At 41.4% G+C, this 23,510-nt stretch overlaps 1 protein-coding gene across 4 annotated transcripts in view; it reads left to right on the forward strand.

Moving 5' to 3' along the window:
- The window catches only part of LOC117287943 (transcription factor 12-like), a 98,996-nt gene that overhangs the window by 36,390 nt on the left and 39,096 nt on the right, over window positions 1–23,510 (forward strand). For all 4 annotated transcript variants that reach the window (XM_033768589.1, XM_033768591.1, XM_033768590.1 and 1 more), the window contains 3 exons: window positions 5,373–5,530; window positions 5,893–6,070; window positions 6,891–6,973. In XM_033768589.1, the coding sequence (XP_033624480.1) occupies window positions 5,373–5,530; window positions 5,893–6,070; window positions 6,891–6,973 (419 nt within the window). The remainder of the gene's footprint in view (window positions 1–5,372; window positions 5,531–5,892; window positions 6,071–6,890; window positions 6,974–23,510) is intronic.

The raw sequence follows: 23,510 nt of genomic DNA on the forward strand, positions 1-23,510 counted from the left end.
TCACACAAATATCTCAAAATAGTTAAGTCCCGTATGACAACTACTACAAACAGCATTAAATCAAGACTAGCAGTATGCATGGTTAGTCTTTGTTGTTTATCAACAAATCATTGTTTACAGTCGCTTTGGACCATTGTTTTCCACTAGCAAAGACACACTTTAAAAGTTCATGCTTTGGCGAACATCGCTCATACATGTAGCTGGATCTGCATTAGAAGATGACACCAGTGTAGTAATGCCTTACATCAGTTCAACTTAAGATTATATCTGGTCAGAGCATAAATCAAACTGCTAGTCTGCTGGTCATTTCACTCTCAGGTTAAGCTGCTTTTAAAGAGGTTCCACTGGCTTCAACAGCTAACAAACTCCAATCAGGAATGATGGAACTTGTACTTCATAAGAGTAATTATATGTAGTATTGGCAGCCTTTGAAACCAATTCTTTATTAAAGCAAATGTTTGATGCATGTTGAGGTCTTAATGTTATTATTAATGGTCCTTTATGTAGCATTTTCAATGTCACTCATGATATCCAATAAGGGGTCGATTTCACAAAGAGTTAGGACCAGTCCTAACTTAGGACTAGTCCTAGGAGATATACAAATTGCATGGATAGTCCTAAGTTAGGACGAGTAACTGGTCCTAACTCGAGATAAGACTAGTCCTAACTCTTTGTGAAATCCACCCAAGGTCCTGCAAGTTGGAATTTTTATTTTAAAGGCAGTGGACACTATTGGTAATTGTCAAAGACTAGTCTTCACAGTTGGTGTATCTCAGTATATGCACAAAATAACAAACCTGTTAAAATTTGAGCTCAGTCGGTCATCGAACTTGCGAGATAATAATGAAAGAAAAAACACCCTTGTCACGCGAAGTTGTGTGCATTTAGATGGTTGATTTCGAGACCTCAAGTTCTAAACTTGAGATCTTGAAATCAAATTCGTGGAAAATTAGTAAGGTTTTGTGCTAATAATTATTTTTAGTAATTACCAATAGTGTCCACTGCCTTTAAGAGGAAATTTCTCTTAAGAGACATTTGGATTTAGTTTATACACCTATCAATTGTAAGACGCACGTAGGACCCCCGGCTAGGGTTTGCAAGTCTGCGTCTTTACTCCCAAAAAAGTGACGGTGGGTACGTCAAAATCCAATAGTGGTCAGCCAAAAAATCTTTAAGAGGTGCGTCGAGGTACGTCATGTTCCGTCGATGTCCATTTCAACATGTACTTTGTTTATTTGGTGGAAAATCAAATAATGAAGCCACCTACCCCTCCCCGCCTTCATATGATGTTGGTATTTGCAGACATTCCAACCTTTCAATGCCACAGTCTGTGAGGTCTCTCTTACGACAAAACTCATCTGTTGATATTTGCTCGATTTAATGTGACCGCGATCGTGATTGCGATTGTTTATTTTGCAGTAAAACACGCATCCGCTGTCGCTCATCTGTCGAGCGCAATCAACAAATTTGCGCAACAATTTTGTGCGCAATTTATAACTTTCGCTATGCAGAATAGGCATTTCCAATTGTGTATCGAGGAATTTGAAGATTGCGCACCATCGTGTACACACGTGCGCGCTGTGCTTTGACTGTGGGTCTGCGGGCCTCTCTGTTTTCTGTGCGTTTTAATAGCTAGTAAGTACGCTGGGAACCGCTCGTCTCGAAAATCAAGCGATATAACCTCGAACACCTCAACTCGTGCATGCACTTTGCTCATCCCCAGTGCCTTGCTTTAATGCATGCACTTGCAAAACTGCGAAACTGGTAGGTATAAGGTTGAATTATTTGGTATTCACTGCGCCTGGGTCGTTTACAAGAGATTTTATGTGCGTCGGTTATGTCCGTCCATGGTGCATCGTTTTCCGTGATTGGTAATTAAAAAAAATCGTTTGGAGGACCGTCCAAATCTGCAACAAGTGTGTCAATTTTTTGACCCAGGGTGGGTATTTGGACACGCCAATCCGACTCACATATGGACAATGGTGCACCCTCCCCGGGGGTCCTGTAGTGCGTCTTACAATTGATAGATGTATTAAGTTGACTACAATAACGAAAGAAGGATTGCAAACAGCTGTTGAACACAACTTGTAAATGTCAACATGCACATGCTGGATCCTTAATAAAAGAAGCACTGATTGTTTTGTAGTCGCCCAATGAAGCGTTCATTTTGCTAGAAATTATTGTGTGTATGTGGACTTTGGTCTCTACTCGACCTGAATTTGCCCTGTCTGGATATCATGTCATTGTAGTCAAGTGGTTAGACTGCAGGACTTGCAATCACAAGGTTATGGGTTTGAATCCTACCAAGCTAACTGCTTATTTCCCAATGGCTAGATGAGGTATTGTCTTCAAGTTACTGAAGCATAGTTTATTGAAAAGTCAGATCATAGATGCTATACCAATGTTTATTTGACAGAACTTGGCTATTGCCAGCTAGGCATTTTCCTTTGTGGGAACTTTGCCAAGTTCCCTTCTTGGGAAGATCACATAAAACGAACAACTGATACAATTGCATTTTTATTTTATTATAGGAGTGGGGAAAAAAAAAAAAAAAAAGTTATCCCAAAGGTTACAATCCAACAAACCCTTTCTAAACTAACAATAACGACTGCAGCCTTTTATCACCAAAACCCTTTAGAACACAATCAACTTGCAAATGGTTGAATTTTCTTTAAGTTTTTGTTGTAGGAGGGAAAGGTAATCTATACTTTTCTAAACATAATATAGTACTTGATACATGTTGGAATCCTGAGCCAACAACAACAAATCACTCAATAATCCCATAGTCATAATTATGGACATGAAGGTAATTCAAGCCTCTTGAGGGCAGTATTGCACCTATAATGTAGAGCACATTCATAATTTATACTGCTTTATATTATGTGTAACTGCATCCATGAATGGCATGCTGAAAGAATTGTACTTGTTGCATTGTATTAATGCATTACTTTAATTATTATTTAAGACTCTCAATCCTAAACTTTTCAGCCAATTTTAAACAAGCATGGTCAAAACTCATGCCTCACTCACAGATATTCATTGTAGCCAAACAAAATAGAACCAATTTTCTTTTGGCAGATTGCAGCCAAACTTAGAAAGATGCATCATTAATCTGTGCTCAAGATTTTGGGCAATAGTCATCCATTGCTTATGTTTGGTCCTTTGATGAAGACATTGTAACGATTTGGAGGATTTTAGTCTGGTCTCGGACTTGAGACCATTCTAGGTTCATTTTTTCTGGACTTGGACTTGACCCATGGGACTCAGTTTGAGACCAGGAAAAAGGGAGGGGATGCAAAATAATGCTTCCTTTTGCCCTCGTTAATCGTTTCTGATAAAAAAATATTGTTTGTGTTGATGCATTGCCTGTGGCTTTGGCATGTCAACCAGTGACCCTATTTGTTTCAACCGCACTGTTAGGGTTATTATCTTGTTCAAGTTTATGACATAGACTCTGACAACATAGACTCGTCTACAACACTGATACATTGTAATGTTTACAGACATGATACTGGATGGCCTTCCAACGCTTCTTATCTTACTTCAAGCTAACTACCAAGATGCAGTTGTTAATTGGACTGACACTCTTGCTGTGGAAGTACAATCTACAAAAGAATAAAACCAATAGTTGTGCTGACAACCCAACACACAAATAGAAGAAGACCAAAACACACAGATTAAGACAGAAACACACAAATAGAAGAAGACCAAAACACACAGATTAAGACAGAAACACACAAATAGAAGACCAAAACACACAGATTAAGACAGAAACACACAAATAGAAGAAGACCAAAACACACAGATTAAGACAGAAACACACAAATAGAAGAAGACCAAAACACACAGATTAAGACAGATAATCTGTCTTAATCTGTGTGTTTTGGTCTTCTTCTATTTGTGTGTTGGGTTGTCAGCACAACTATTGTTTTTATTCTTTTGTTTTTTGTTTCTTAAAAAAGACTTTTTTCCTCACCTTGTTCTTGGTTAACTTAACCCGCAAGTAAATGCATAGCATAGTGTAGTTGCGGAGCTTATTTCAACTTCAATTTTGACGTGTACACGTAGTTGTACTACAAACCTGTAGATGATGAGGAAGTTGTGACTTTGTGATGAAGTCATGAATTACAGTCAACCAAAATGTTTTATTTAAAAGAAAAATCCGAAAGTACATCAGCCATGTTGACAATCATTGTAATTGGACAGGTCTTGAATGGTTAACAAAAGCTACATTGATATGACCCCAATTTGACAATGTCTTTAAAGGTAAAACCAAAAGTTGAAGTAAAGAAATCTTCTCCAGTTCAATTGTAGCTCTGGAGTCAAGCTGGAAGTGAATTTAAAAATGATCTCAGTTGATGATATCTTTTTGAATGTAAACGTATTAAAACAGTTCAATAACGTCATCACTACATTACATGTGAAAAAATACCTCGGGTCAAAATAAAAACTATTTGTCTATCTCAAAAGAACCCATTAAAATGTTTACAATCGATAGTGTTTATCAATATGAAGACAACTGGAAAGTTTCACCTCAGTCAGGTGACCAGCACTTATGGTAACAGGAAAATAATGGTGTTTGATAAAACCATGAAGATACATAAAGGCTAACATTTGTCATAATTTATAAGAAAATTCATATGTTCATTATTAATACTTCGGAAGATATTGTCGCTCCAGATATCCTACAAAAAAAGCTCATAGTGTTGATGAGCTTATATGTACTGTGCATCAACATTGTTCACAGCCCAATTTGGTACATTGCTGGTTTGTTCTTTTGCAGCTGTTCATGCTAAACCTTGTTAATAGTCACATGGACATTGTGAGCATTGGTATTCAACTTTTTTATAAAATCCAATTGATATGAGGGTGAATTGAGCCTTGTAAATGAAGTGTTTTAACCTCAATGTTAATAAAGAACCTTTAATGAGTATGTCATGATGGCATAAAAAGGGCGTGAATTACATGTATTTAAAGGTTTTTTGTACAAGTTATTTCAATATGGTTACAAAAAAATAATGTTAAGTCATGAATCAATACTGTACATGTATAATAAACATGATGAGGAAGCAACGCTCTATTTTTCCCCAAAAGTTGTCTAGTTGAAAAGTTCATGAACAGGCGTGTAACTTTACAGGTGGTTTTCTTATTTTTACCTTACATAATTGTGCCAAAATAAAACTGAAAAATACTGTACAAAGTTAAGTTTGTTTGAAGTTTTTTTATGGTTTTTATTTGTGCCTTTGCAAACCCAAAATATCGGCAAGAGTAGTATGCAATGTATTTTTTTCCCTTCTTAAGCATGATAAATGCCTTGAAGTGCAATGTATTGTAATAAATTAATAAACAATTGTTTTGTTGTAATATTGTAGATGCAACGGCAGGCACCCACAGTCCTCATAGTACAGATCCTTGGAGCAGTAATGGGCTGGCCCCATCCAGTGCTAGCTTCCATTCCTCTTCCATCTTAGGCAATTCTGGATCCTCGTATTCTCAGTCTCAAACTACCTACCCACCACATGAGCCCATGGTAAGAAAACACCTCTTCAACTCAAGTTATATCTGCACATGGAACAATCCAAGATAATAATAATATTAATATGAAACATTTATATAGCGCTCTACGGAGAACAGAGCGCTTTACATGAGACTATGACAACAAAACAAAAGAAAAACAAACAAACTAGGATGGGTAGGGAAAAAGAAATGTCTTGAGGATGCTTTTGAATACATATAGATGCATAAAATGTGTAGTAAAGGTTTTCAGTAGACCCTATTCATGTTTATTTTGTTTACGTAAGCATGGTGTTCTACCTATTGTATTTTTGTTGGGGGAGGAGGGGTGTACTTGGTATTTGCATATTTTGCTGAAAGTTGTGTATGTTTTAACAGGGCTATGGTCAGAGTCAAGGAAGCAGTCATGTCCATGGTCACACTATGTCTCCAAATCGTGATCCCTTGAGTCTTCCATCAATGACATCCTTCAAACCTGGAACAACTTCATCATCCACACATCTACATTCACCCTATTCATCGTCATCACCCAGCAATGGAACAGAGACAATATTAAGTAAGTTATACTCAGTTTTTTTTACATTTAGATTGTGTATGGTATCAGGTTTAGAGTTACGATACTTTTAGTATTCACATAATCGGTGGTATTTAGACAACAAGGAACAATACAATATATATAACAACAGAAATGTTCATAAGTTTCACTTGGTGTAATGTTTTACTTCAAGTGCAAATTGGTACTTGGGTATACAATCATTAATTTTGTTGACATGTCTATGTAGATTGTCATTGAAGCAGTCATCAGCATGATCAAACTATGTCTCAATTTGATCTACACATTTTATTAACGATGTGTAAATAGGATTCTTTTATGCTAAATACAGTGATGAAAACATAACACAATAACATTACCAAAACTTTGACCCTAATGTATGGAGTTGATGTTTTTTCAATAATCTACTCTACATCTTAAAGCCATTGGACACTTTCTGAACAGAACAAAAATTAAAAGTTCACAGATTTACCATTAACTTACAGGGTTTACAGAAGGTAAGTGTGAAAGACATCCCTTAAAATATTATTCCATGAAATGCTTTACTTTTTGAGAAAACATTAAAATAATTATCAATTCTCGATATCAGGAATAACTTATTTATTTTAAACACATGTCATGACACGGCGAAACGTGCGAAAACAAGGTTGGATTTTCCCATTATTTTCTCTCAACTCCAATGACCGGTTGAGCCTAAATTTTCACAGGTTTGTTATTTTATATATAAGTTGTGATACACAAAGTGTGGGCCTTTGGAAAATACTGTTTACCGATGTTGTGCGATTGCTTTAATTGCTAACTATTCTTAATTTATGTTGTGAAGGTGTAAGAGGAGGCTCAACTGCAGGAAGTACAGCAGCAGGCAATTCTCAAACAGGAGACACACTTGGCAAGGCATTGGCATCGGTAAGTACACCACTTCCACTACCAAGCTATTCCATTAGCTCTTGCTTGACTTTGGTTTGTATACAGTAGATTTGGACAAACAGCTAACAAGTTTGTTTACTGTAACTACCTATTTTGGTGTTGTTATTAAGTAACATTTGTTGAGGGTGGTTGAAAGCGCTTCACTTCAGTTGATGTTCATAACACATTTGTGTAAGAATGCATAATATTGGCCCTTAATCAGGTGTTTTTAACCCTTAAGACTATGATATTATTGGTAGGAAGCAGGTGCAAATCATTGAATCTCTTTAAGGTAAGTATCTAAGTTTGATCGAAAAATTAAAATAAAGACTTGTCCAAATGTGTTTAGAAAAAAGGTCTTGTAAAATGCTTTAAAAACATTTGCAATTGAGGAGTAACAAGCAGGACGGTTGAGGGCAGTTTAAGAAGTAACAGGCAGGACGGTTGAGGGCAGTTTAAGAAGTAACAGGCAGGACGGTTGAGGGCAGTTTAAGAAGTAACAGGCAGGACGGTTGTGGGCAGTTTGAGGAATAACAAGCAGGGCAGTTGAGGGCAGTTAAAGAAGTAACACGCTGGACAGTTGAGGGCAATTTAAGAAGTAACAGGCAGGACGGTTGCGGCCAGTTTGAGGAGTAACAGGCAGGACGGTTGAGGGCAGTTTGAGAAGTAACAAGCAAGACGGTTGAGTTCAGTTTGAGGAGTAACAAGCAGGACGGTTGAGGGCAGTTTGAGGATAACAAGCTGGACGGTTTAGAGCATTTTGCGGAGTAACAAGCAGGACGTTTGAGGGAAGTTTAAGGATAACATGCAGGATGGTTGTTTGCAGTTTGAGGAGTAATGAGCAGGATGGTTGAGGGCAGTTTGAGGAGTAACGAGCAGGATGGTTGAGGGCAGTTTGAGGAGTAACGAGCAGGATGGTTGAGGGCAGTTCAAGGAGTATGAGCAGGGCGATTGAGGGCAGTTTGAGGAGTAACAAGCAGGACGGTTGAGGGCAGTAAGAGGAGTAATGAGTAGGGCGGTTGTGGGCAGTTTGACAAGTAACAAGCAGGGCTGAGGTGTTAATATTTGGATGTTAATATTTAGTCTAGGTTCCAAGACCATTGGTGTTGCGTGGTCACACACAACCAACGTTCCGATTATGCACGGCAAAAACTGTACATGCTTGTAATGAACGAACGCTAGCGGGCGCTCTGTTTCTCTGATTTCCGGATCTCACCATGTTCTGTGCTCACCAAGGTCTAGGACATTTGCAAATTGAAGGCGTGGCCAGACTATGTAAATTACTTTTAATGTATGCAATATTCATATCACGTGATGAATTGAAGATGACTATTCAAACTAGACCGAGTCAAAGGTCAATATGATCGGCGCTCTATTTTTAATAATCTTTGCTCAAAGAGTAATTCCGTGGTCATTATAGGCCTATTAAAAGGAAAACAGTGAAATTTTAAGTATAGACTACCTATTCAGATTATGGATACGTGACGATTTGAAATCGTAAATAATGGTCAAAAATCGAACGTAAGATTAGCATTTAGAGAGTCCGTGTAACGGACGCTTGTATGGCCCCACGGCGTGGAGCAATCGGGAAATAAGCCTTGTGGAATATCACGTACCGCCCATGCCGTGTCTCGTGGGGGTTGGAGGTGTTAAATCCCGGGCACTATGAACTCCCAGCTTGCGGGTGTCGACTCCGTTGTTTCTTATGATCGCAACGTTCCAATATGCTCCATTTTGATTCATGGCCCCCTAATTTCTTTTTGTTATGAGTTTTCAGGTAATTTTGATGATGTCAAAACGTAGGAATATCGCATCTACCTCCATGGTTATATTGACAGTGTTATTGTGTGAGTACATGTAGCTTAAAAATATGAGAATTTTTTATAAAAGGTTGAAATAAAAATAATGCTAAAACAAAATTCCCTCAAAGCATAATTTTGCCAAACAAAGTATTATTTTTTAATTCTGTGAATGAAGAGTTATTTTTGAGGTAATGATTAAACTGGGCAACTAGTGGAATTTATGACCTGACTATTCGCCTCAAATAACTGGGAGTTGAATAGCAGTAGTCGCCACCCGACAAGCAATCAAAATTCGCAATTTCTCATGAGTTGTTCCAAAAGATATTGTTACGACTACATTCCAAAAAATATTATATGGTTACGTTCCAAGCTGCGCAGCTACTCGGCTACGTTTACGTTCAAAGATACGCTTCGGTCTACATTCCTTCAAGCCCGAGTCAAGCTACGCTTACATTCCAAGATACGCAGCTACGTTTACGTTCCAAGATACGCTTAGGTATACGTTCCTTCAAGTTACACTATAATATCAAAAGGTACGCTTTCAAGCCCGAGTCAAGCTATGCTTACGTTCAAAGATACGCAGCTACGTTTTTGTTCCAAGATGCTACTCTTCAGTCCAAGATATGCTTACGTTCCAAAAGATGTCAACGTTCCAAGCTACACAGCTACTCAGCTGCGCTTACAGATCTGCTTATGTTCCTTCAAGTTACGCTATGATATCAAAAGGTACGCTTTCAATCCCATGTCAAGTTACGCTTACGTTCCAAGATACGCAGCTACGAATTATATCCAAGATATGCTTACGCTCCAAAAGATACTGTTACGTTCCAAGCTACGCAGCTACTCAGCTACGCTTATACACTCCAAGATACGTTTAGGTTACGCTACAATATCAAAAAGTACGCTTTCAATCCCGAGTCAAGCTACGCTTACGTTCCCAGATCTGCAGCTACGGTTACGTTTCAAAATACATTCTCACAAAGACGCTTTTGAATCCCTCAAGATTTCCTTCCCCCAAGATTAAAAAACTTTCACTGTGAATAACACTACAGGGCCCACCAGTTAATATCTGTTTGGCAGAAAATACTGTACAAAATTTCTTTACTATCCAAAAATTTAGGTGGGCACTAGGCATAAGTCTACAACATTTAAAATTTAATTAAAAATTGGCTGGTAACCAGTTTCTGCTAAGAAATACTATTTTGTGCTAACTATAAGCAAATTGTTTAGCCAATACAGGCTTCATCAGTGTGGGCCCTGGCACGTCGGGAGCATAACGCCACGATCGCATTTCAAGCTGCATCATGGCAATGCAGTAGTCTGGATCTGGATATTACACATAGAAAGGTTTGTGGTGGTACCGCAAACCTTTCTTTATCGTATTTCCACCATGTGGCAAAGTTTCAAATCCTACTGATCTGGACATTATTATACTCCGATAAAAACATATACCCACACACACATGCAGAGTATAGCAAAAGTCATGCAACGCAATTACTGCATGCATTGTACACTGCATGCACAACACTGATGAATTATTCATGAGCCAACCGCAATGCAGCCTCTGATTGGCTCCACCGGAAAGTCGGGGGAGATTTGCCGAAAAACAATAAAAAAGTTAAGACCCGTCGTTGCAAATGTGCAAGACCATGGTGAGATCTAAATCAGAGAAACAGAGCGCCCGCTAGCGTTCGTTCATTACAAGCGTGCATAGTTTTTGCCGTGCATAATCGGAACGTTGGTTGTGTGTGACCGCGCAACACCAATGGTCTTGGAACCAAGACTAGTTAATATTAAACAAATGATGGAATAAAAGTTTTGTATTCATGCAAAAGATAGAATATTTATAATTCATGGAAAGATTGTTTATCAAATTGGCTTGAATATTGCATATTTCATATACCATGCCGGATATGTGGCAGAGGGTGTCTCCCCGACCACCAGCACCCCCCTCCCCCCAAAAAAGAGGGGAAATGTTCCGATACTTTTACACTCTTTTTCTCTTGTACCGAAACAGCGCCCCCCCCCCCCCCCCAAAGGATTTGTTTCTCACAATGGGACTCGTAAACAATCATTAGTTATTTTTTAACATTTAATTCTCCTGTAAAGTAGTTATCATTTACTGTTCATTTGAGGTTCCTCCAATAATGTGCTTAGTCATCCATTGACAAAATTCACTTAAAGTGACAAAATTCACTTAAAATTCACTAAAAGTGAAAATGTGCGGACTTTTAATTTTAAAGAATGTTTCTTGGGCATTGTGAAGTTTGGAGAGTCAGTGTAATTTAGGTGTGCCATGTAAAGTTGTATACCCCCCTCTATTGATTACTAGGCACATGCCAGTTTTTTCCATCACAAAATGACAAAATGGTACATGTGGTAAGTATTACATGTACACTCACAAAGGAAGTTGTAGTCGTTTTTACAGCTTGTTGTTGTCAAAGGATTGCCTCAATTGAATTTGTTTTGGTTTAGGGGATCAATTCAACTTGGTTACATTATTTCATTTTAGCATAGAGATCCCAGTACTTTGCAATAGGTAAATTTGGTTAGGTCTACCTATCAGTATCAGGGTCTTTTTATAACTATAAACTGTGGTTATAAAATTAGACATGGTAAGCATGGTGAATAGGAAAGTCTTTACTTATTTTTAATTGAAGTGAAACAGCAAATATGGCTTGGTAAAAAAGGTTTATACAAGTACTGTAGGTTGGGTTCATTGGATAAAAAAGACGTGTAATAGGAACTTTTATCTTCTAGGCCAAGGTTTAAAATGGCGGGGATAGAAACAAGTAGCTGATCAATTTAGGACTTAGCTGTAGAACTGTAGCAGTAGAATTTAGGACTTAGTTCCAAAACTGTCAAAATGCAGATTGTCAATAATTCTTTCTTTACATGCTCAGCCATTGTCAATTTATTATCAAGAAATGTTCCAAGGATGCCATGGTTGCGGACAGCAGTGTAAGATTCGATGCTGGATTTTTGAAAATTACCTTCTTGAATGTGTCTACAAATAACAGATGTTATTAAGTTGTGTTATTTGGATCCAGGTTTAAGATCATTATTAGTAACTTTGAGTTGTTTCGTGGTTGTGAGCTTTTTAAATCACTCCAAACTAGTAAATTGGTTATCTAGTGCCTAACCTCCCTAGAATATAAGGCAGCCCCTGTAAATCCTAAGTGCCTCTCCCGAGCCAAACTTAAATGTGGCACTCCTGTTGTGCCTCTATAAATATTAAATGATTTGAATTTAAACTAGCCAAAGAATCTATAATTATCAAATATGTTCTAATCTGGCCCAAATGCTCAAGATTGTTAAAGACATTCTCTTTGTCCTACTAATATTTTGAATTTGCCTGTTCCTAATAGTTGTTTAAGAGTCATGTTTTGTTTTGTTTGGAGAGAGAAGAACTTTATTATAAACGCTAGTTCATTTTCAAACCAGTGTTAACCCAAACCTTATTTGTATGAAGATTGACTGATATACATCTGAATATGGCATTGACCTCATTGACCTTAACCTGTTCACAACATGCTGTTAAAATACAAATACTACAATTGTGGAGTCTTATGTCCGGTCTGTCTAGTTTCCACATGATAATTGATGAAGACTTATCAGACTAAATGGAACCAGTTGACTGTTGAGTTTACAATGAGAATGCAAAGCAAATTTTCATGACATTGACCAATGCGTGAAATTAGCTGGGCTTTTTATTTTAATCGTTTCATTGTTCTGTGCCCATTGAAGATTCTTTTTCTAAATATTTGTTTATTGCCATAATGAAACCCTGACTTGACAAAGGCAAGAAGATGAAGGTACTCATAATTAGTTCTGTGAGAAAATTGAATAGGAACTCAACCGCTGCCGTGAGCCCGGCCAAAAAGAAAGTTTCCAGAACCGACCTTGTTCTTTGTACGGTTTAAGCAAGGTAAAACGCCACCCTCAACATGCAACTCCATATTGATAAAAAGTGTTAGTCGTGTGCATGTCAGCAAAAGTCTGAAGTTGTTACGGGCTTTGTCTAACAAAGAAATGAATGTCTACAGGATACCATCTGACATTATGTGGGATAAAAGAGATGTACAGGGCAGGGTTGTGTCGTGCGATAAAGGGCTAAGACAACCCAGCAAGGTTTTAAATGTTCAAGATTGAGTCACCACTCGTTTATTCCCATTTATAAATGCCCTTTATGGGAAAAAGCATAAAAATGTTGGAAAATCTATCAAAAACGTGTTGTAAATTTTTAGTTATTGTCACTAACTCGTGCTTTGTTTTGCTAAGTTTAAAAATGCACACGACGCTCAACCACTGTGCGTGCATGTGCACACAAATAGTTGTACATTGATTGCTGGTGTGTTTATTGCTTGAAATGAAGTGGACCAATATTACGATTTCCATGGTTTGGCAGGATTTCTAGCATCAGAAAATAAACATCTAAAATATTCAACAGTAACACTTAAAATTGATTAAACTCCAAACTATCCCAAAAGTTAGGAGTATTTCTTGATCAAGGAACTGTTGTCACACAAGATGAATTTTTTACTGCATAGGAGAACATACATGTCAAGTAATATGAGTTCATCTTTCAACCAAGCATTAATGGGTCTGTCATGAACTCAATCTGTAGTTCATGATTGTAGTATAATCACTGTATATTCAACATGGTCAATATTAGCCACAGAGACAATAAATTAGATCATAAATCAGTGATATAGTAAATTATTCAAAGCTGTATACAGGCTATCACATAAAACACAGTTATATCTTGAAACTTTCTTATATTTTTAAAGCCAATTGTACGTAGAATGTAACTTTGATTGCATGCTTTTGTCTGGCTGATCCCTGTGAGTTTGTTGGCATGACCCTTGGTGCATACTATCAAGCATTCCATCCCTTTGCCATATTCATTAAAGTAAGAGTACATCCCTAAAGCCCTAATGGCCTTAGCCTACAGTCAACTGATTTCCTGACATTTCTCTGGGCCATGTGAATCATGAGTGATATTTCCCTTTTTATTACACCAGCCCTAATCCTACATTAACACTGCTATTTTCTTTCAATAAATAATTGTTTCTTTGCTTTTCTGCAAATCATAGTTGGGTTCAGGAGTTCATTTTGTTGTTAAGTCAATCAAGTTTGGTTTTTCCTTTGATGATAGATTGCAAGGCATTGTTTGTCATTATTACCTGCTATTCAGGTGTTATATGAGTGATTCTTAGACCTTAACTCATAGCAAGGCATTGTTTGTCATTATTACCTGCTATTCAGGTGTTATATGAGTGATTCTTAGACCTTAACTCATAGCAAGGCATTGTTTGTCATTATTACCTGCTATTCAGGTGTTATATGAGTGATTCTTAGACCTTAACTCATAGCAAGGCATTGTTTGTCATTATTACCTGCTATTCAGGTGTTATATGAGTGATTCTTAGACCTTAACTCATAGCAAGGCATTGTTTATCATTATTACCTGCTATTCAGGTGTTATATGAGTGATTCTTAGACCTTAACTCATAGCCTCAGTGTAAGCTTGCATCATGTAGGTCCCTATTTTATATTCACAAATAGTATAACATAGTGAACACTCATCTTTCTCACATGCTGCCCCATGCCTATGGAACAAATTGCCAGCACTAGTAAAATCATCTGTTTCTTTAACACAATTTAAGAAAAACCTTAAGACACATCTTTTCAACCAAGTATTTGAGAAAATGGTTTGATTTCTACCCTTCGATGTTTTCTTTGATATTGCATTTGTATTGTATTTCTCTTCAACATGTTCTGGATTTCTTCTTAGCTTAGATTTACGTTTCAATTTTGGTTATTGTACATGTAAATATTGTTCTTTGTATTTAGCGCCATGAGCACTTTGATGGATTTGTGCGCTTTATAAGTTCTCATTATTACTCAACATAGTATTAATTGTGCACCTTCTGTAGCCAGCAACATTTACCCATTAGATTGTTCAACTTGAACTCAAACTACCACTCTACAAACAACAGACAGTACAGTACTTTGAAAAGTTTGAATCCGAAAGTACAATGTATTCTACACACCAGTAATGATCCTCTAAAGAGAGTTTGTTCTAAATACTGGATTAAAAAAATACTTTTGATTGTGTCATGGTTGTACAAAGGACAGTTGGCAAAAAGAATGTGGAAGAAGAAACTTCTGTTTTGTTATTATTATTTACTGACCAGTTTTGACAATTTCATGACTGAAGAGATATGGGGCATGGGTAAAGGATAAACATGAGTGAAAATGACTTGAAAATGTTCTGAAGAATGTGGAATTATATATTTTCTAAAGGTTATCGGATGGCAATTGCCCAAAGAAAAAAAAGGAAAATACTGTATATTGGCCTGTGTCGCATGGATGATACAACAAAGTATTTAGAACTTATGATTTGGTTAAAACAAACCTATGTAACAGAAAGTAAATTTGGCTAAAGTTCCTCTCCAATCATGTGTTTCGTGGCTTTTGTAAGTGTCTTTATGTAATAGTAGTAAAAAGCACCTTAGTTTGAAAAGATTTTGTACAATGATTGTTGGATTTTCGTAAGAATAGATGAATGTGAATCGAGTCACAATTGATATGGCTTTCTTTCTGAGCCATTGATATACAGTGCTTTAGTATCTAGGTAAAGTGTCCCCACCCTTCCAACAACTTGTTCTTAGACTAAGTGGCTTAATAATGAGCACATATTGATACAGACTTGATACATCTGTCAATCCCACACAATGTTTCCATTTTTCTAAGGCTTATCTGGGCTTTGTTCTTCCTGCTGGGATCTTTTAATCTGCTAGTTTTTCTTCCCCAAGTCCAATCTTGTTGAAATCCCTGTGAATGGAAACCACACCCAGTCATCTTAATATCACTTTGTCTGTGGAAAGGAAGGACGTGGCACAGCCTTCTTATTTCTAATCTCCACCGTCTAAAGAATCTCATCTTTAGATAGTTCTAACTCTTTGCCAAAGACCCTGTCTTGTAAACAGACTATGAAAAAAAACAAGTCTTGTTTCAAGGTAGTTCTGTTGCATGGTGAAGTCAAATGAACTTCTAGAATTAAAAAGAATTGGTAACTATTAAAGAAACAACTCATTATTTTCAATGTAAATCTCATTGACTATAACATTCTTATCGGTATAAATTCTCAAGAGGAATATTTCCCTCTGAAAACTGTGAAAGTGGGGGGAAATAAAAAAGTAAGTCTACTTCACTCTACTTACCGGTAGAGTTGAATTACTAATTTGCATATTCCCATGCCGCGAGGCAAAAATGCTAAGACTTTCACACACAAAAGCGCCCTCCACCGTCCTACCCATAACGCCCCGCGACATGCCCGTCACGGAGTCGGGTACCTGGGACTCCCCCGGGATACCCCACTCACAGGGCCCGCCCTCGCCTTCGGGTTTCACCCGTTGCTCGGGCATCCCTGTCACTCAGGTTTCCTCAGAGAGAGCCTCGGATTCGTCCCGTGAGCGGGTACCGAATAAGCGGCAGAAGACCAGAAAAGACCGTCATCTTCGGTCGTCTGACGACTCCTCACCTGACGGCCATAGGAAACATCATCGGGGTAGCGAACCGCTATCCCGAGACGAATTCCTCACGGCTTTCCAGACCTTAGCGGCCTCAATATCCGGCCGGCGCGAGGTTCAGGAATTTTCCCAGTTTACGGGACCGTACACCCAGCCTGACCAGTCCGGTCATGGCTGGGTGCGCCAGGATCGAGGCGGCGTACCGTGCAGGGTCAGCCGGCAACCGGCCTCCCCTCCCAGCCACCGTCCCACGGTCACCACGCAGGAGGTTGCATGGGGTGTGATGGATCAGGGTGATGTGCGGTCACGCACGGGTGCACGTCCACAATCCCAGACGGGGATTAACATACACCCCTCGGGATCCTGTGTATCCGATCGGGATGCAGAGCACCATGATTTGTTAGGCACAGCCCTACCTTTGGGTTAACAATCAGTGAGTGTATCCGACCCCCCCCCCCCCCCCGTGTCCGGCGACTCGTCCCCGGAAGAGGACGAGTTGGCCACGGCAGTTCAACAGCTTTCAATTGCCGAAACTGAATTGCGCCTTGTCCAAAGGGACATGGCCCGGGTGTTGGATCTCCCCGCCGAGGAAGCGGGGGACGCCCCCTCTGAACGGCGGTCTTTTAAGAGGAAGACTGGCCCCGCTCCGAGGAGTGGGAATATTTTCCTGGCTATGCCACTCGACCGAGTATGCGCTGACAGCATCGAGGGCATTATGTCGGCATCCGCTTGGACGGCCTACCCCAAGCGGGCGGATTTATATTACCGATTTCCCCCCGGGGATTTTGATAAATATTTGTCGACCCTGGCCCTACCGGACTCCGCGGCAGACAAGCTGACTGCAGACAGGGGGTCAACCTCTTCCAGACTTCCCTTCACCGAAAAACCGCGGGGGAAGATGGAGGAAGTAGTTCACGAGGACCCCCCGTCGGACATGCTGGTACGGCCAATGCCCACCCTGTCCGACCCTCTCAAGCGCCGTGCCCTCGAAGGGGAGATCAGTTCCCTTCTCCTCAAACGGGCAATACGCGTTGTCCCCGACCAGGGGACACGGACGGGGTTCATGTCCACTTTCTTCTTAGTTCCCAAGAAGGAGGCGGACACTTGGCGACCGATCCTGAATTTAAAGCCCCTAAACTGATTTATCCGCCCAAAGCGCTTCCGCATGGAAACGCTGCGGGCAATCCTCGAATCAATCGATACACCTGCATGGGGGGCGAGCTTGGACCTTCGGGACGCTTACCTCCACGTCCCCATCAGGGCCGAACACCGCAAATTTCTGCGCTTCCTCTACAACGGAACGCTATACGAATTTGTGGTACTCCCCTTCGGACTGTCAACCTCCCCTCGGGTTTTCACCCGAGTGGTACGGGCGATCGGGGCAGCACTTCGGAGACAAGGACTGCTGATTTTCCGATACCTCGACGATTGGCTGATTGTGGGCCGATCACGGGAGGCAACGGACGCGGCGCTGACACTTACTTGGCGCCTCACGTCCAGCCTGGGGTTTCTCATCAACACCGAGAAATCACACCCGATCCCCTCTCAGGTGCCCACCTTTCTCGGTGCGGCTCTCGACCTTCAGAGGGGGCTAGCCCGCCCTTCGGTGGAACGGGTACAGAACCTACGGCGGTGCGTGGCCCTTTTCCTGGGGGCTACGGTGGCGCCGGTGGTAGCCTGGCTCAAGTTACTTGGTCTCATGGTCAGCATGGTAGACCTAGTAGATTTCTGCAGGCTGAGGATGAGGCCTATCCAGCTCCATCTCCTCTCCTACTTTCGGCCCAGCCGTCATTCGGTCAACCTCCCGGTGCCTACCACGCCTTGGCTGACCCCCCACCTTCAATGGTGGGTGGAGGACGCCAACCTCACACGTGGTCGAGTGTTCCGCCCGCCCCGACCGTCAGCTACCGTCGTCACCGACGCGTCTCTGTACGGATGGGGGGTGACCCTCGACCCCCATCAGATAGCGGGGGTGCGAGGCCCAGAACACCACTCGACCCACATCAACGTCCTGGAAATGCTGGTGGTCCGGAATGCCCTCCAGCACTTCCGGGCACAGTTAGTGGGGCAGGACGTCCTGGTTCGCTCCAACAACGCTACAGTGGTAGCGTATATCAATCACCAGGGGGGCACCCGGTCAGCCCGGCTGTGTGCACTAGCCTGGGACCTAATCCACTGGTGCATACAGCAGGGGATTGCCCTGTCGGCGGTGTACATCCCGGGGAAAGAGAATGTCACGGCCGACGCTCTCTCCCGGGTCTGGATCGTCCCGACAGAGTGGTCCCTCCGCCCCTGTGTGGCCCAGTCGCTCTTCCTTCTTATCGACCGACCTCATGTGGATCTGTTCGCCTCTCGGACGAACAATCAACTGCCGATCTACTGCGCCAGGGGTCCCGACCCCGGGGCATGGCGGATCGACGCTCTGACTATGCGATGGCAGGGGCTGTTGGCATACGCCTACCCGCCCATCTCCCTCATTCCACGGGTGCTGACAAAGATCGAGCAGGATCATTGCAAAGTTCTCTTGATCGCCCCTTTTTGGCCCCGACAGCCCTGGTTCCCTCGGCTGGTCAGGCTCCTGGTGCACAGGCCGGTGGTTCTCCCACAACGCCCTGACCTCATATACCAGCCCGGGTCCGGAGTGGTTCATCCGACTCCGAGGGACCTGCACCTGACGTGCTGGGTGCTGTCACAAGATCCCTCAGAGCAGCGGGCCTTTCGAGACGGGCTGCGGAAGTTGCCGCCCAGTCCCGGAGGGCCTCGACCCGCAGAGTTTATGACTGCCGACTACGCCATTTCTTTAAATGGTGTAGGCGGCGAGCTATTCATCCCGCCGATACTTCTGTAGAGGAAGTCGGGGATTTCCTCCTATATCTTTTTGATAGCGAACTGGCAATGGCCACGGTGAAAAATTACCGGTCGGCCATTGCAGCAGTCCACGGTGGATTCGCCTACGGCTCAACGGTCTCGGATAACCGGGCGATTGGGCAGCTGACTAAGGGGATGTTTGTCACCCGTCCCCCTGTGCGCAAACTGGTCCCATCCTGGGACCTCTTAAGCGTGCTGTCAGCACTAACAAAACCCCCTTTCGAATCACTGAGTGGGGCCACGTTGCTACACTTAACGGTCAAAGTGGCCTTTTTGGTGGCGGTCGCTACGTCTCGCCGACGTAGTGAACTCCACTCCCTTACAGTGGCGGCGGGGCACATCCGGTGGGAACACGGAGGAGTCCGCCTGATCCCTACGGCGGGGTTTTTGGCCAAGAACCAATCCGGTTCTTTCGAACCTCCAGATATTTTTGTTCCCGACCTTAAGGCCTTTTCGGCGGTTGTGGCGGACAAACTTTGGTGCCTGGTACGGGCGCTAAAGTGGTACATCGATCACACAAAGTCACTCCGAACCGGCCACGAACAGCTGTTCGTGTCCACGGTTCCACCATTCCGACCAGCATCCCGCGATACAATCAGGCGTTGGATAGTTACAGCCATCCGCTCGGTGCCGGGCGGATGGCCAGCCACCAATGGTCCAGTTCATGCCCACGAGGTACGGGGAGTGTCGGCCTCATGGGCTTTCTTTAAAGGGGTCTCCATGAGTGACATAACAAGGGCGGCCTCCTGGAAGAGCCCGTCCACGTTCTCTGACTGCTACCTGAAGGACGTTCTACAGGTGGATGGGAGAGCGGGTAGAGCGGTGTTACAGGCGGCCAGCCAAGCTGCAAAGCCAGAACAAGCTCCACCTCGTCAGTCACGTGTTTAGGTGAGTTTTTCCACGGTAATACAGTGCTAACAATACTTATAATGTTTTGCTCACCCGTGGGACGACACCCCCTGTACGTTTTGGGCATGGACCACTATCGGGCCTAACGGCCGCGAAGCGTTCTCTGAATTTTGAGCGCGCCGGGGTCCTACGCCCCCCTTAAGACATGCAGTAGCACTGCGTATACCCACCGCCTTTTCCTCGGTGCGAGTCTATGCAAATTAGTAATTCGACTCTACCGGTAAATAGAGTGAAGTAGACTCCCCCCCCCCCCCCCCCCCCCACAGTAGTGTGGATGGGGTCTACGAACGAATACTTACCGGTAGAGTATCCCTCCCTCCTTCCCCACATACTCGGTCCTTGGGTGCTTACATTTAGTAGGGCTCATCGAAAAGAGGACGACTCCGTGACGGGCATGTCGCGGGGCGTTATGGGTAGGACGGTGGATGGCGCTATTGAGTGTGAAAGTCTTAGCATTATTGCCTCGCGGCATAGGGAATATGCAAATTAGTAATTCGACTCTACCGGTAAGTATTCGTTCGTAGACCCCATCCACACTACTGTGGGGGGGGGGGGATTTTAATACAAAAAAGGATCAGTTGCTCATAAAAAGCCTGGCGAAGCTTGGTCTGTCTTTCATTTTTTTTTTTTCACTTAAACAGGATTCCCCATAATATCTGTAAAAACCGTCAGAAGTTGGATGGATTAATAATAGAAATTATTATCGTTTCTTAATAAACAAATAATTACTTAACGATGACATACCTGTGCACAATATTCAAGTTAAAGAAAAACTTATTTGTTTCCTAGGAAATGAAAACACAGATTTTAATGAATTTTATACATTGGTTTTTGTTAACATTACAATGATGGATATACAGTACTTGTTGTAATGTAATTGTAAGTTTTACCATGATATAACATCATGAAGAAAAAAGTTATGGACCTGACTAATAAATGAATGTCCAATTATTTGAACATACAGCTAGAGCAGCCAGAACAGTTAGATGTTATTGTATCAAACCTGAACTAAATGAACAGTTTTGTCTCATTGACATCTCTATGATTGTGCACTGCACATGTAAATGTTCCTTTTTGCAGTTGTTCAGGACTGTATGTTGAGAGAGCCATAGTGCAAGGTTCAGCACAGGTCTGTCAGCCAGCCATCTAGCCTTGGTATACCATAGAGGGTTATTCCAAATAATAATAGCATCAGCAATAAACTTTGTTGGGAGCAGTCCATTTGTTCTTGAAGGGGTGGCCATAGACATGTAATATGATCCTGGTACACAGGAAATGAAGGTTTATTCAGGATGATGAGAAAACCAGACCTTGGCTGTAAGATGATACCACACTGACTTTGGCTCTGTCCATTTTAAGCCAAGGGATGGTCCTCAGTAAACAATGTTGCCTTTCGTTCTTATGTTCTTTTGCAGTACTGTTAATCTGTTGCATTTTGCAATACAATAAGCTTGGTGAATTATTTTTTGTTTCACTCACTTTTCTTTTTTGTTAGCATACAAATGAGTGAATATGTCCATCTCTGACGTGAACACAATTTTACAAAACATATCCCACTGTTGAAAATGGAAAGGGCCAATTAAGTTACTGTGGAAGGGTCATTCTGCAAGGTCACCGTCAGGAAATAAAGTGACTACTGCGTTGGGTAACTGTTGGTCCTCCTCCTGATATCATGCCATGCAAGTTCTCTTATTGTATAGATTCTACCAGTATCGGAGGGAGTAGGTCAATTGGAAGAAATAGCTTTGGTCTTTTCAATCCTTATACCACTATGTTGCTCCAGATATTGTTTTTATTTGGCTTCCCTGGGTTTAAATGATGCCATGTGACAGCATTACAACATAACTAGTTGTGTGAAAAGAGGAGAGTGTGGTATAACACAAACTAACTCAGTATTGATGGTTAACAGTCTGTGTTGATGGGTGCATGTAGACATATACATGTACATCAGTAGGATAGGCCAACATATGACCCTCAGAGCAACTTGTGGTTTGCTTTAATTGGCCTTTATTGAAGGGCAAGAAAGAGACAGAAACAGTGTTTCTGCCCATCCAGCATTCTGCATGAGTTTAGCATTACAGTGATTACATAATCAGAAGCAGCCCTACTGATCACTTCCAGATTTCAACTGGCTGATTTGTCTTAGCTTGAGGCCAAACCAGTGTGCCAAGGACAGCAATGACTGAGGACTGGAGTGTTCTCTACAAGAAAGTTCATGATAAGCCAAATGCAGCATTGCAAGTTGTAGAACACATTGGCTAATAACGTAGTAGAGATTTGAGGAGGTTGTGACTCATCACAGAGTTAGTTGAATTGCATAGTGATACTAGCACTATATTGCCAATCACTGATTAGCCTGAGATCACTGGGGACTGTGGAGTTAATACCCTGTGCTGGAAGTTCTCTACTACTAACTGCTGGTGGTTTGGCACCATTAACAGTGAACATTTGAGCTGTTAGACTCGTTTCTCCTTGTTGACTAACTGATCTGATTGGATGTATAGGCCAGCTCCTTCCCATATGCAGCAGGCTGATGGAGGTTACACCATGCCTGGAATGACAGCATCTGCTGCAGCAGCTGCAGCATATCAGCATCATCATTCTCACACACAACCAACTATGTTTGTTCCAAGCTTTAGTCATCCTAGATATCCATGGGTAAGACCAACCATAAACAAATATTTCATTCACAAATAGTTTAGGTTTGGTATTGAACAAAGGAACATTGTTCTGTTTATTTGGTGATCAATTTTGTGTTCCAGTTGCATCAATGGAACTTCAAGTGACCAGGATTATTTGACATCAAATAGAGCCAGTCAAACCGTTGGTAATTATGTCTCAATTATGGCCAAAAGTCTCATGGCTGTGTTGGTATAATGTTGGAAAAGATTGAACTGTGTTATCTGTCTTTAAAAAAAATTATTTTAAGTCCTTCAGGAAATGTTATGTAAAGTTTCTATATATTGGGTTGGAGCAACAAATCAGTACCCCGGGCCGCGCTACCCAACCAGCATGATCAGGTACTGTACATGTACTTCCCTGATGGTGAACATTCAAAATCAAATACCAAAATGTCATAAAAGTCAAGTCAAAAGTGGATGTACCAATCACTCAGAGTCTGAGAAAGATTTGTGGCTGAAATTTGGAGTAGATGATGACTGAATGGGACATAGTATAAAACAACAATTGCATAAACAACTCAATAAACTAACTAGTTCGTTGAGTTGTGATCCTTGTTTACATTGTTAAGGTTAGTGTACATTATTTGCTACTTACATCATTGATATAATTTCTTGATAACTAGAGATGGTGGAAATAGGGTTCATTCTCAAATAATGGGTGGTTTGCTGAAAATAAGCATGGCATAGTTTAGTTCATTACATACATGTACATGGGTGAACTTATATCTACTGAGGAGGG

Source organism: Asterias rubens, chromosome 3 (genome assembly GCF_902459465.1).
Source record: "Asterias rubens chromosome 3, eAstRub1.3, whole genome shotgun sequence".
NCBI lineage: Eukaryota > Metazoa > Echinodermata > Asteroidea > Forcipulatida > Asteriidae > Asterias > Asterias rubens.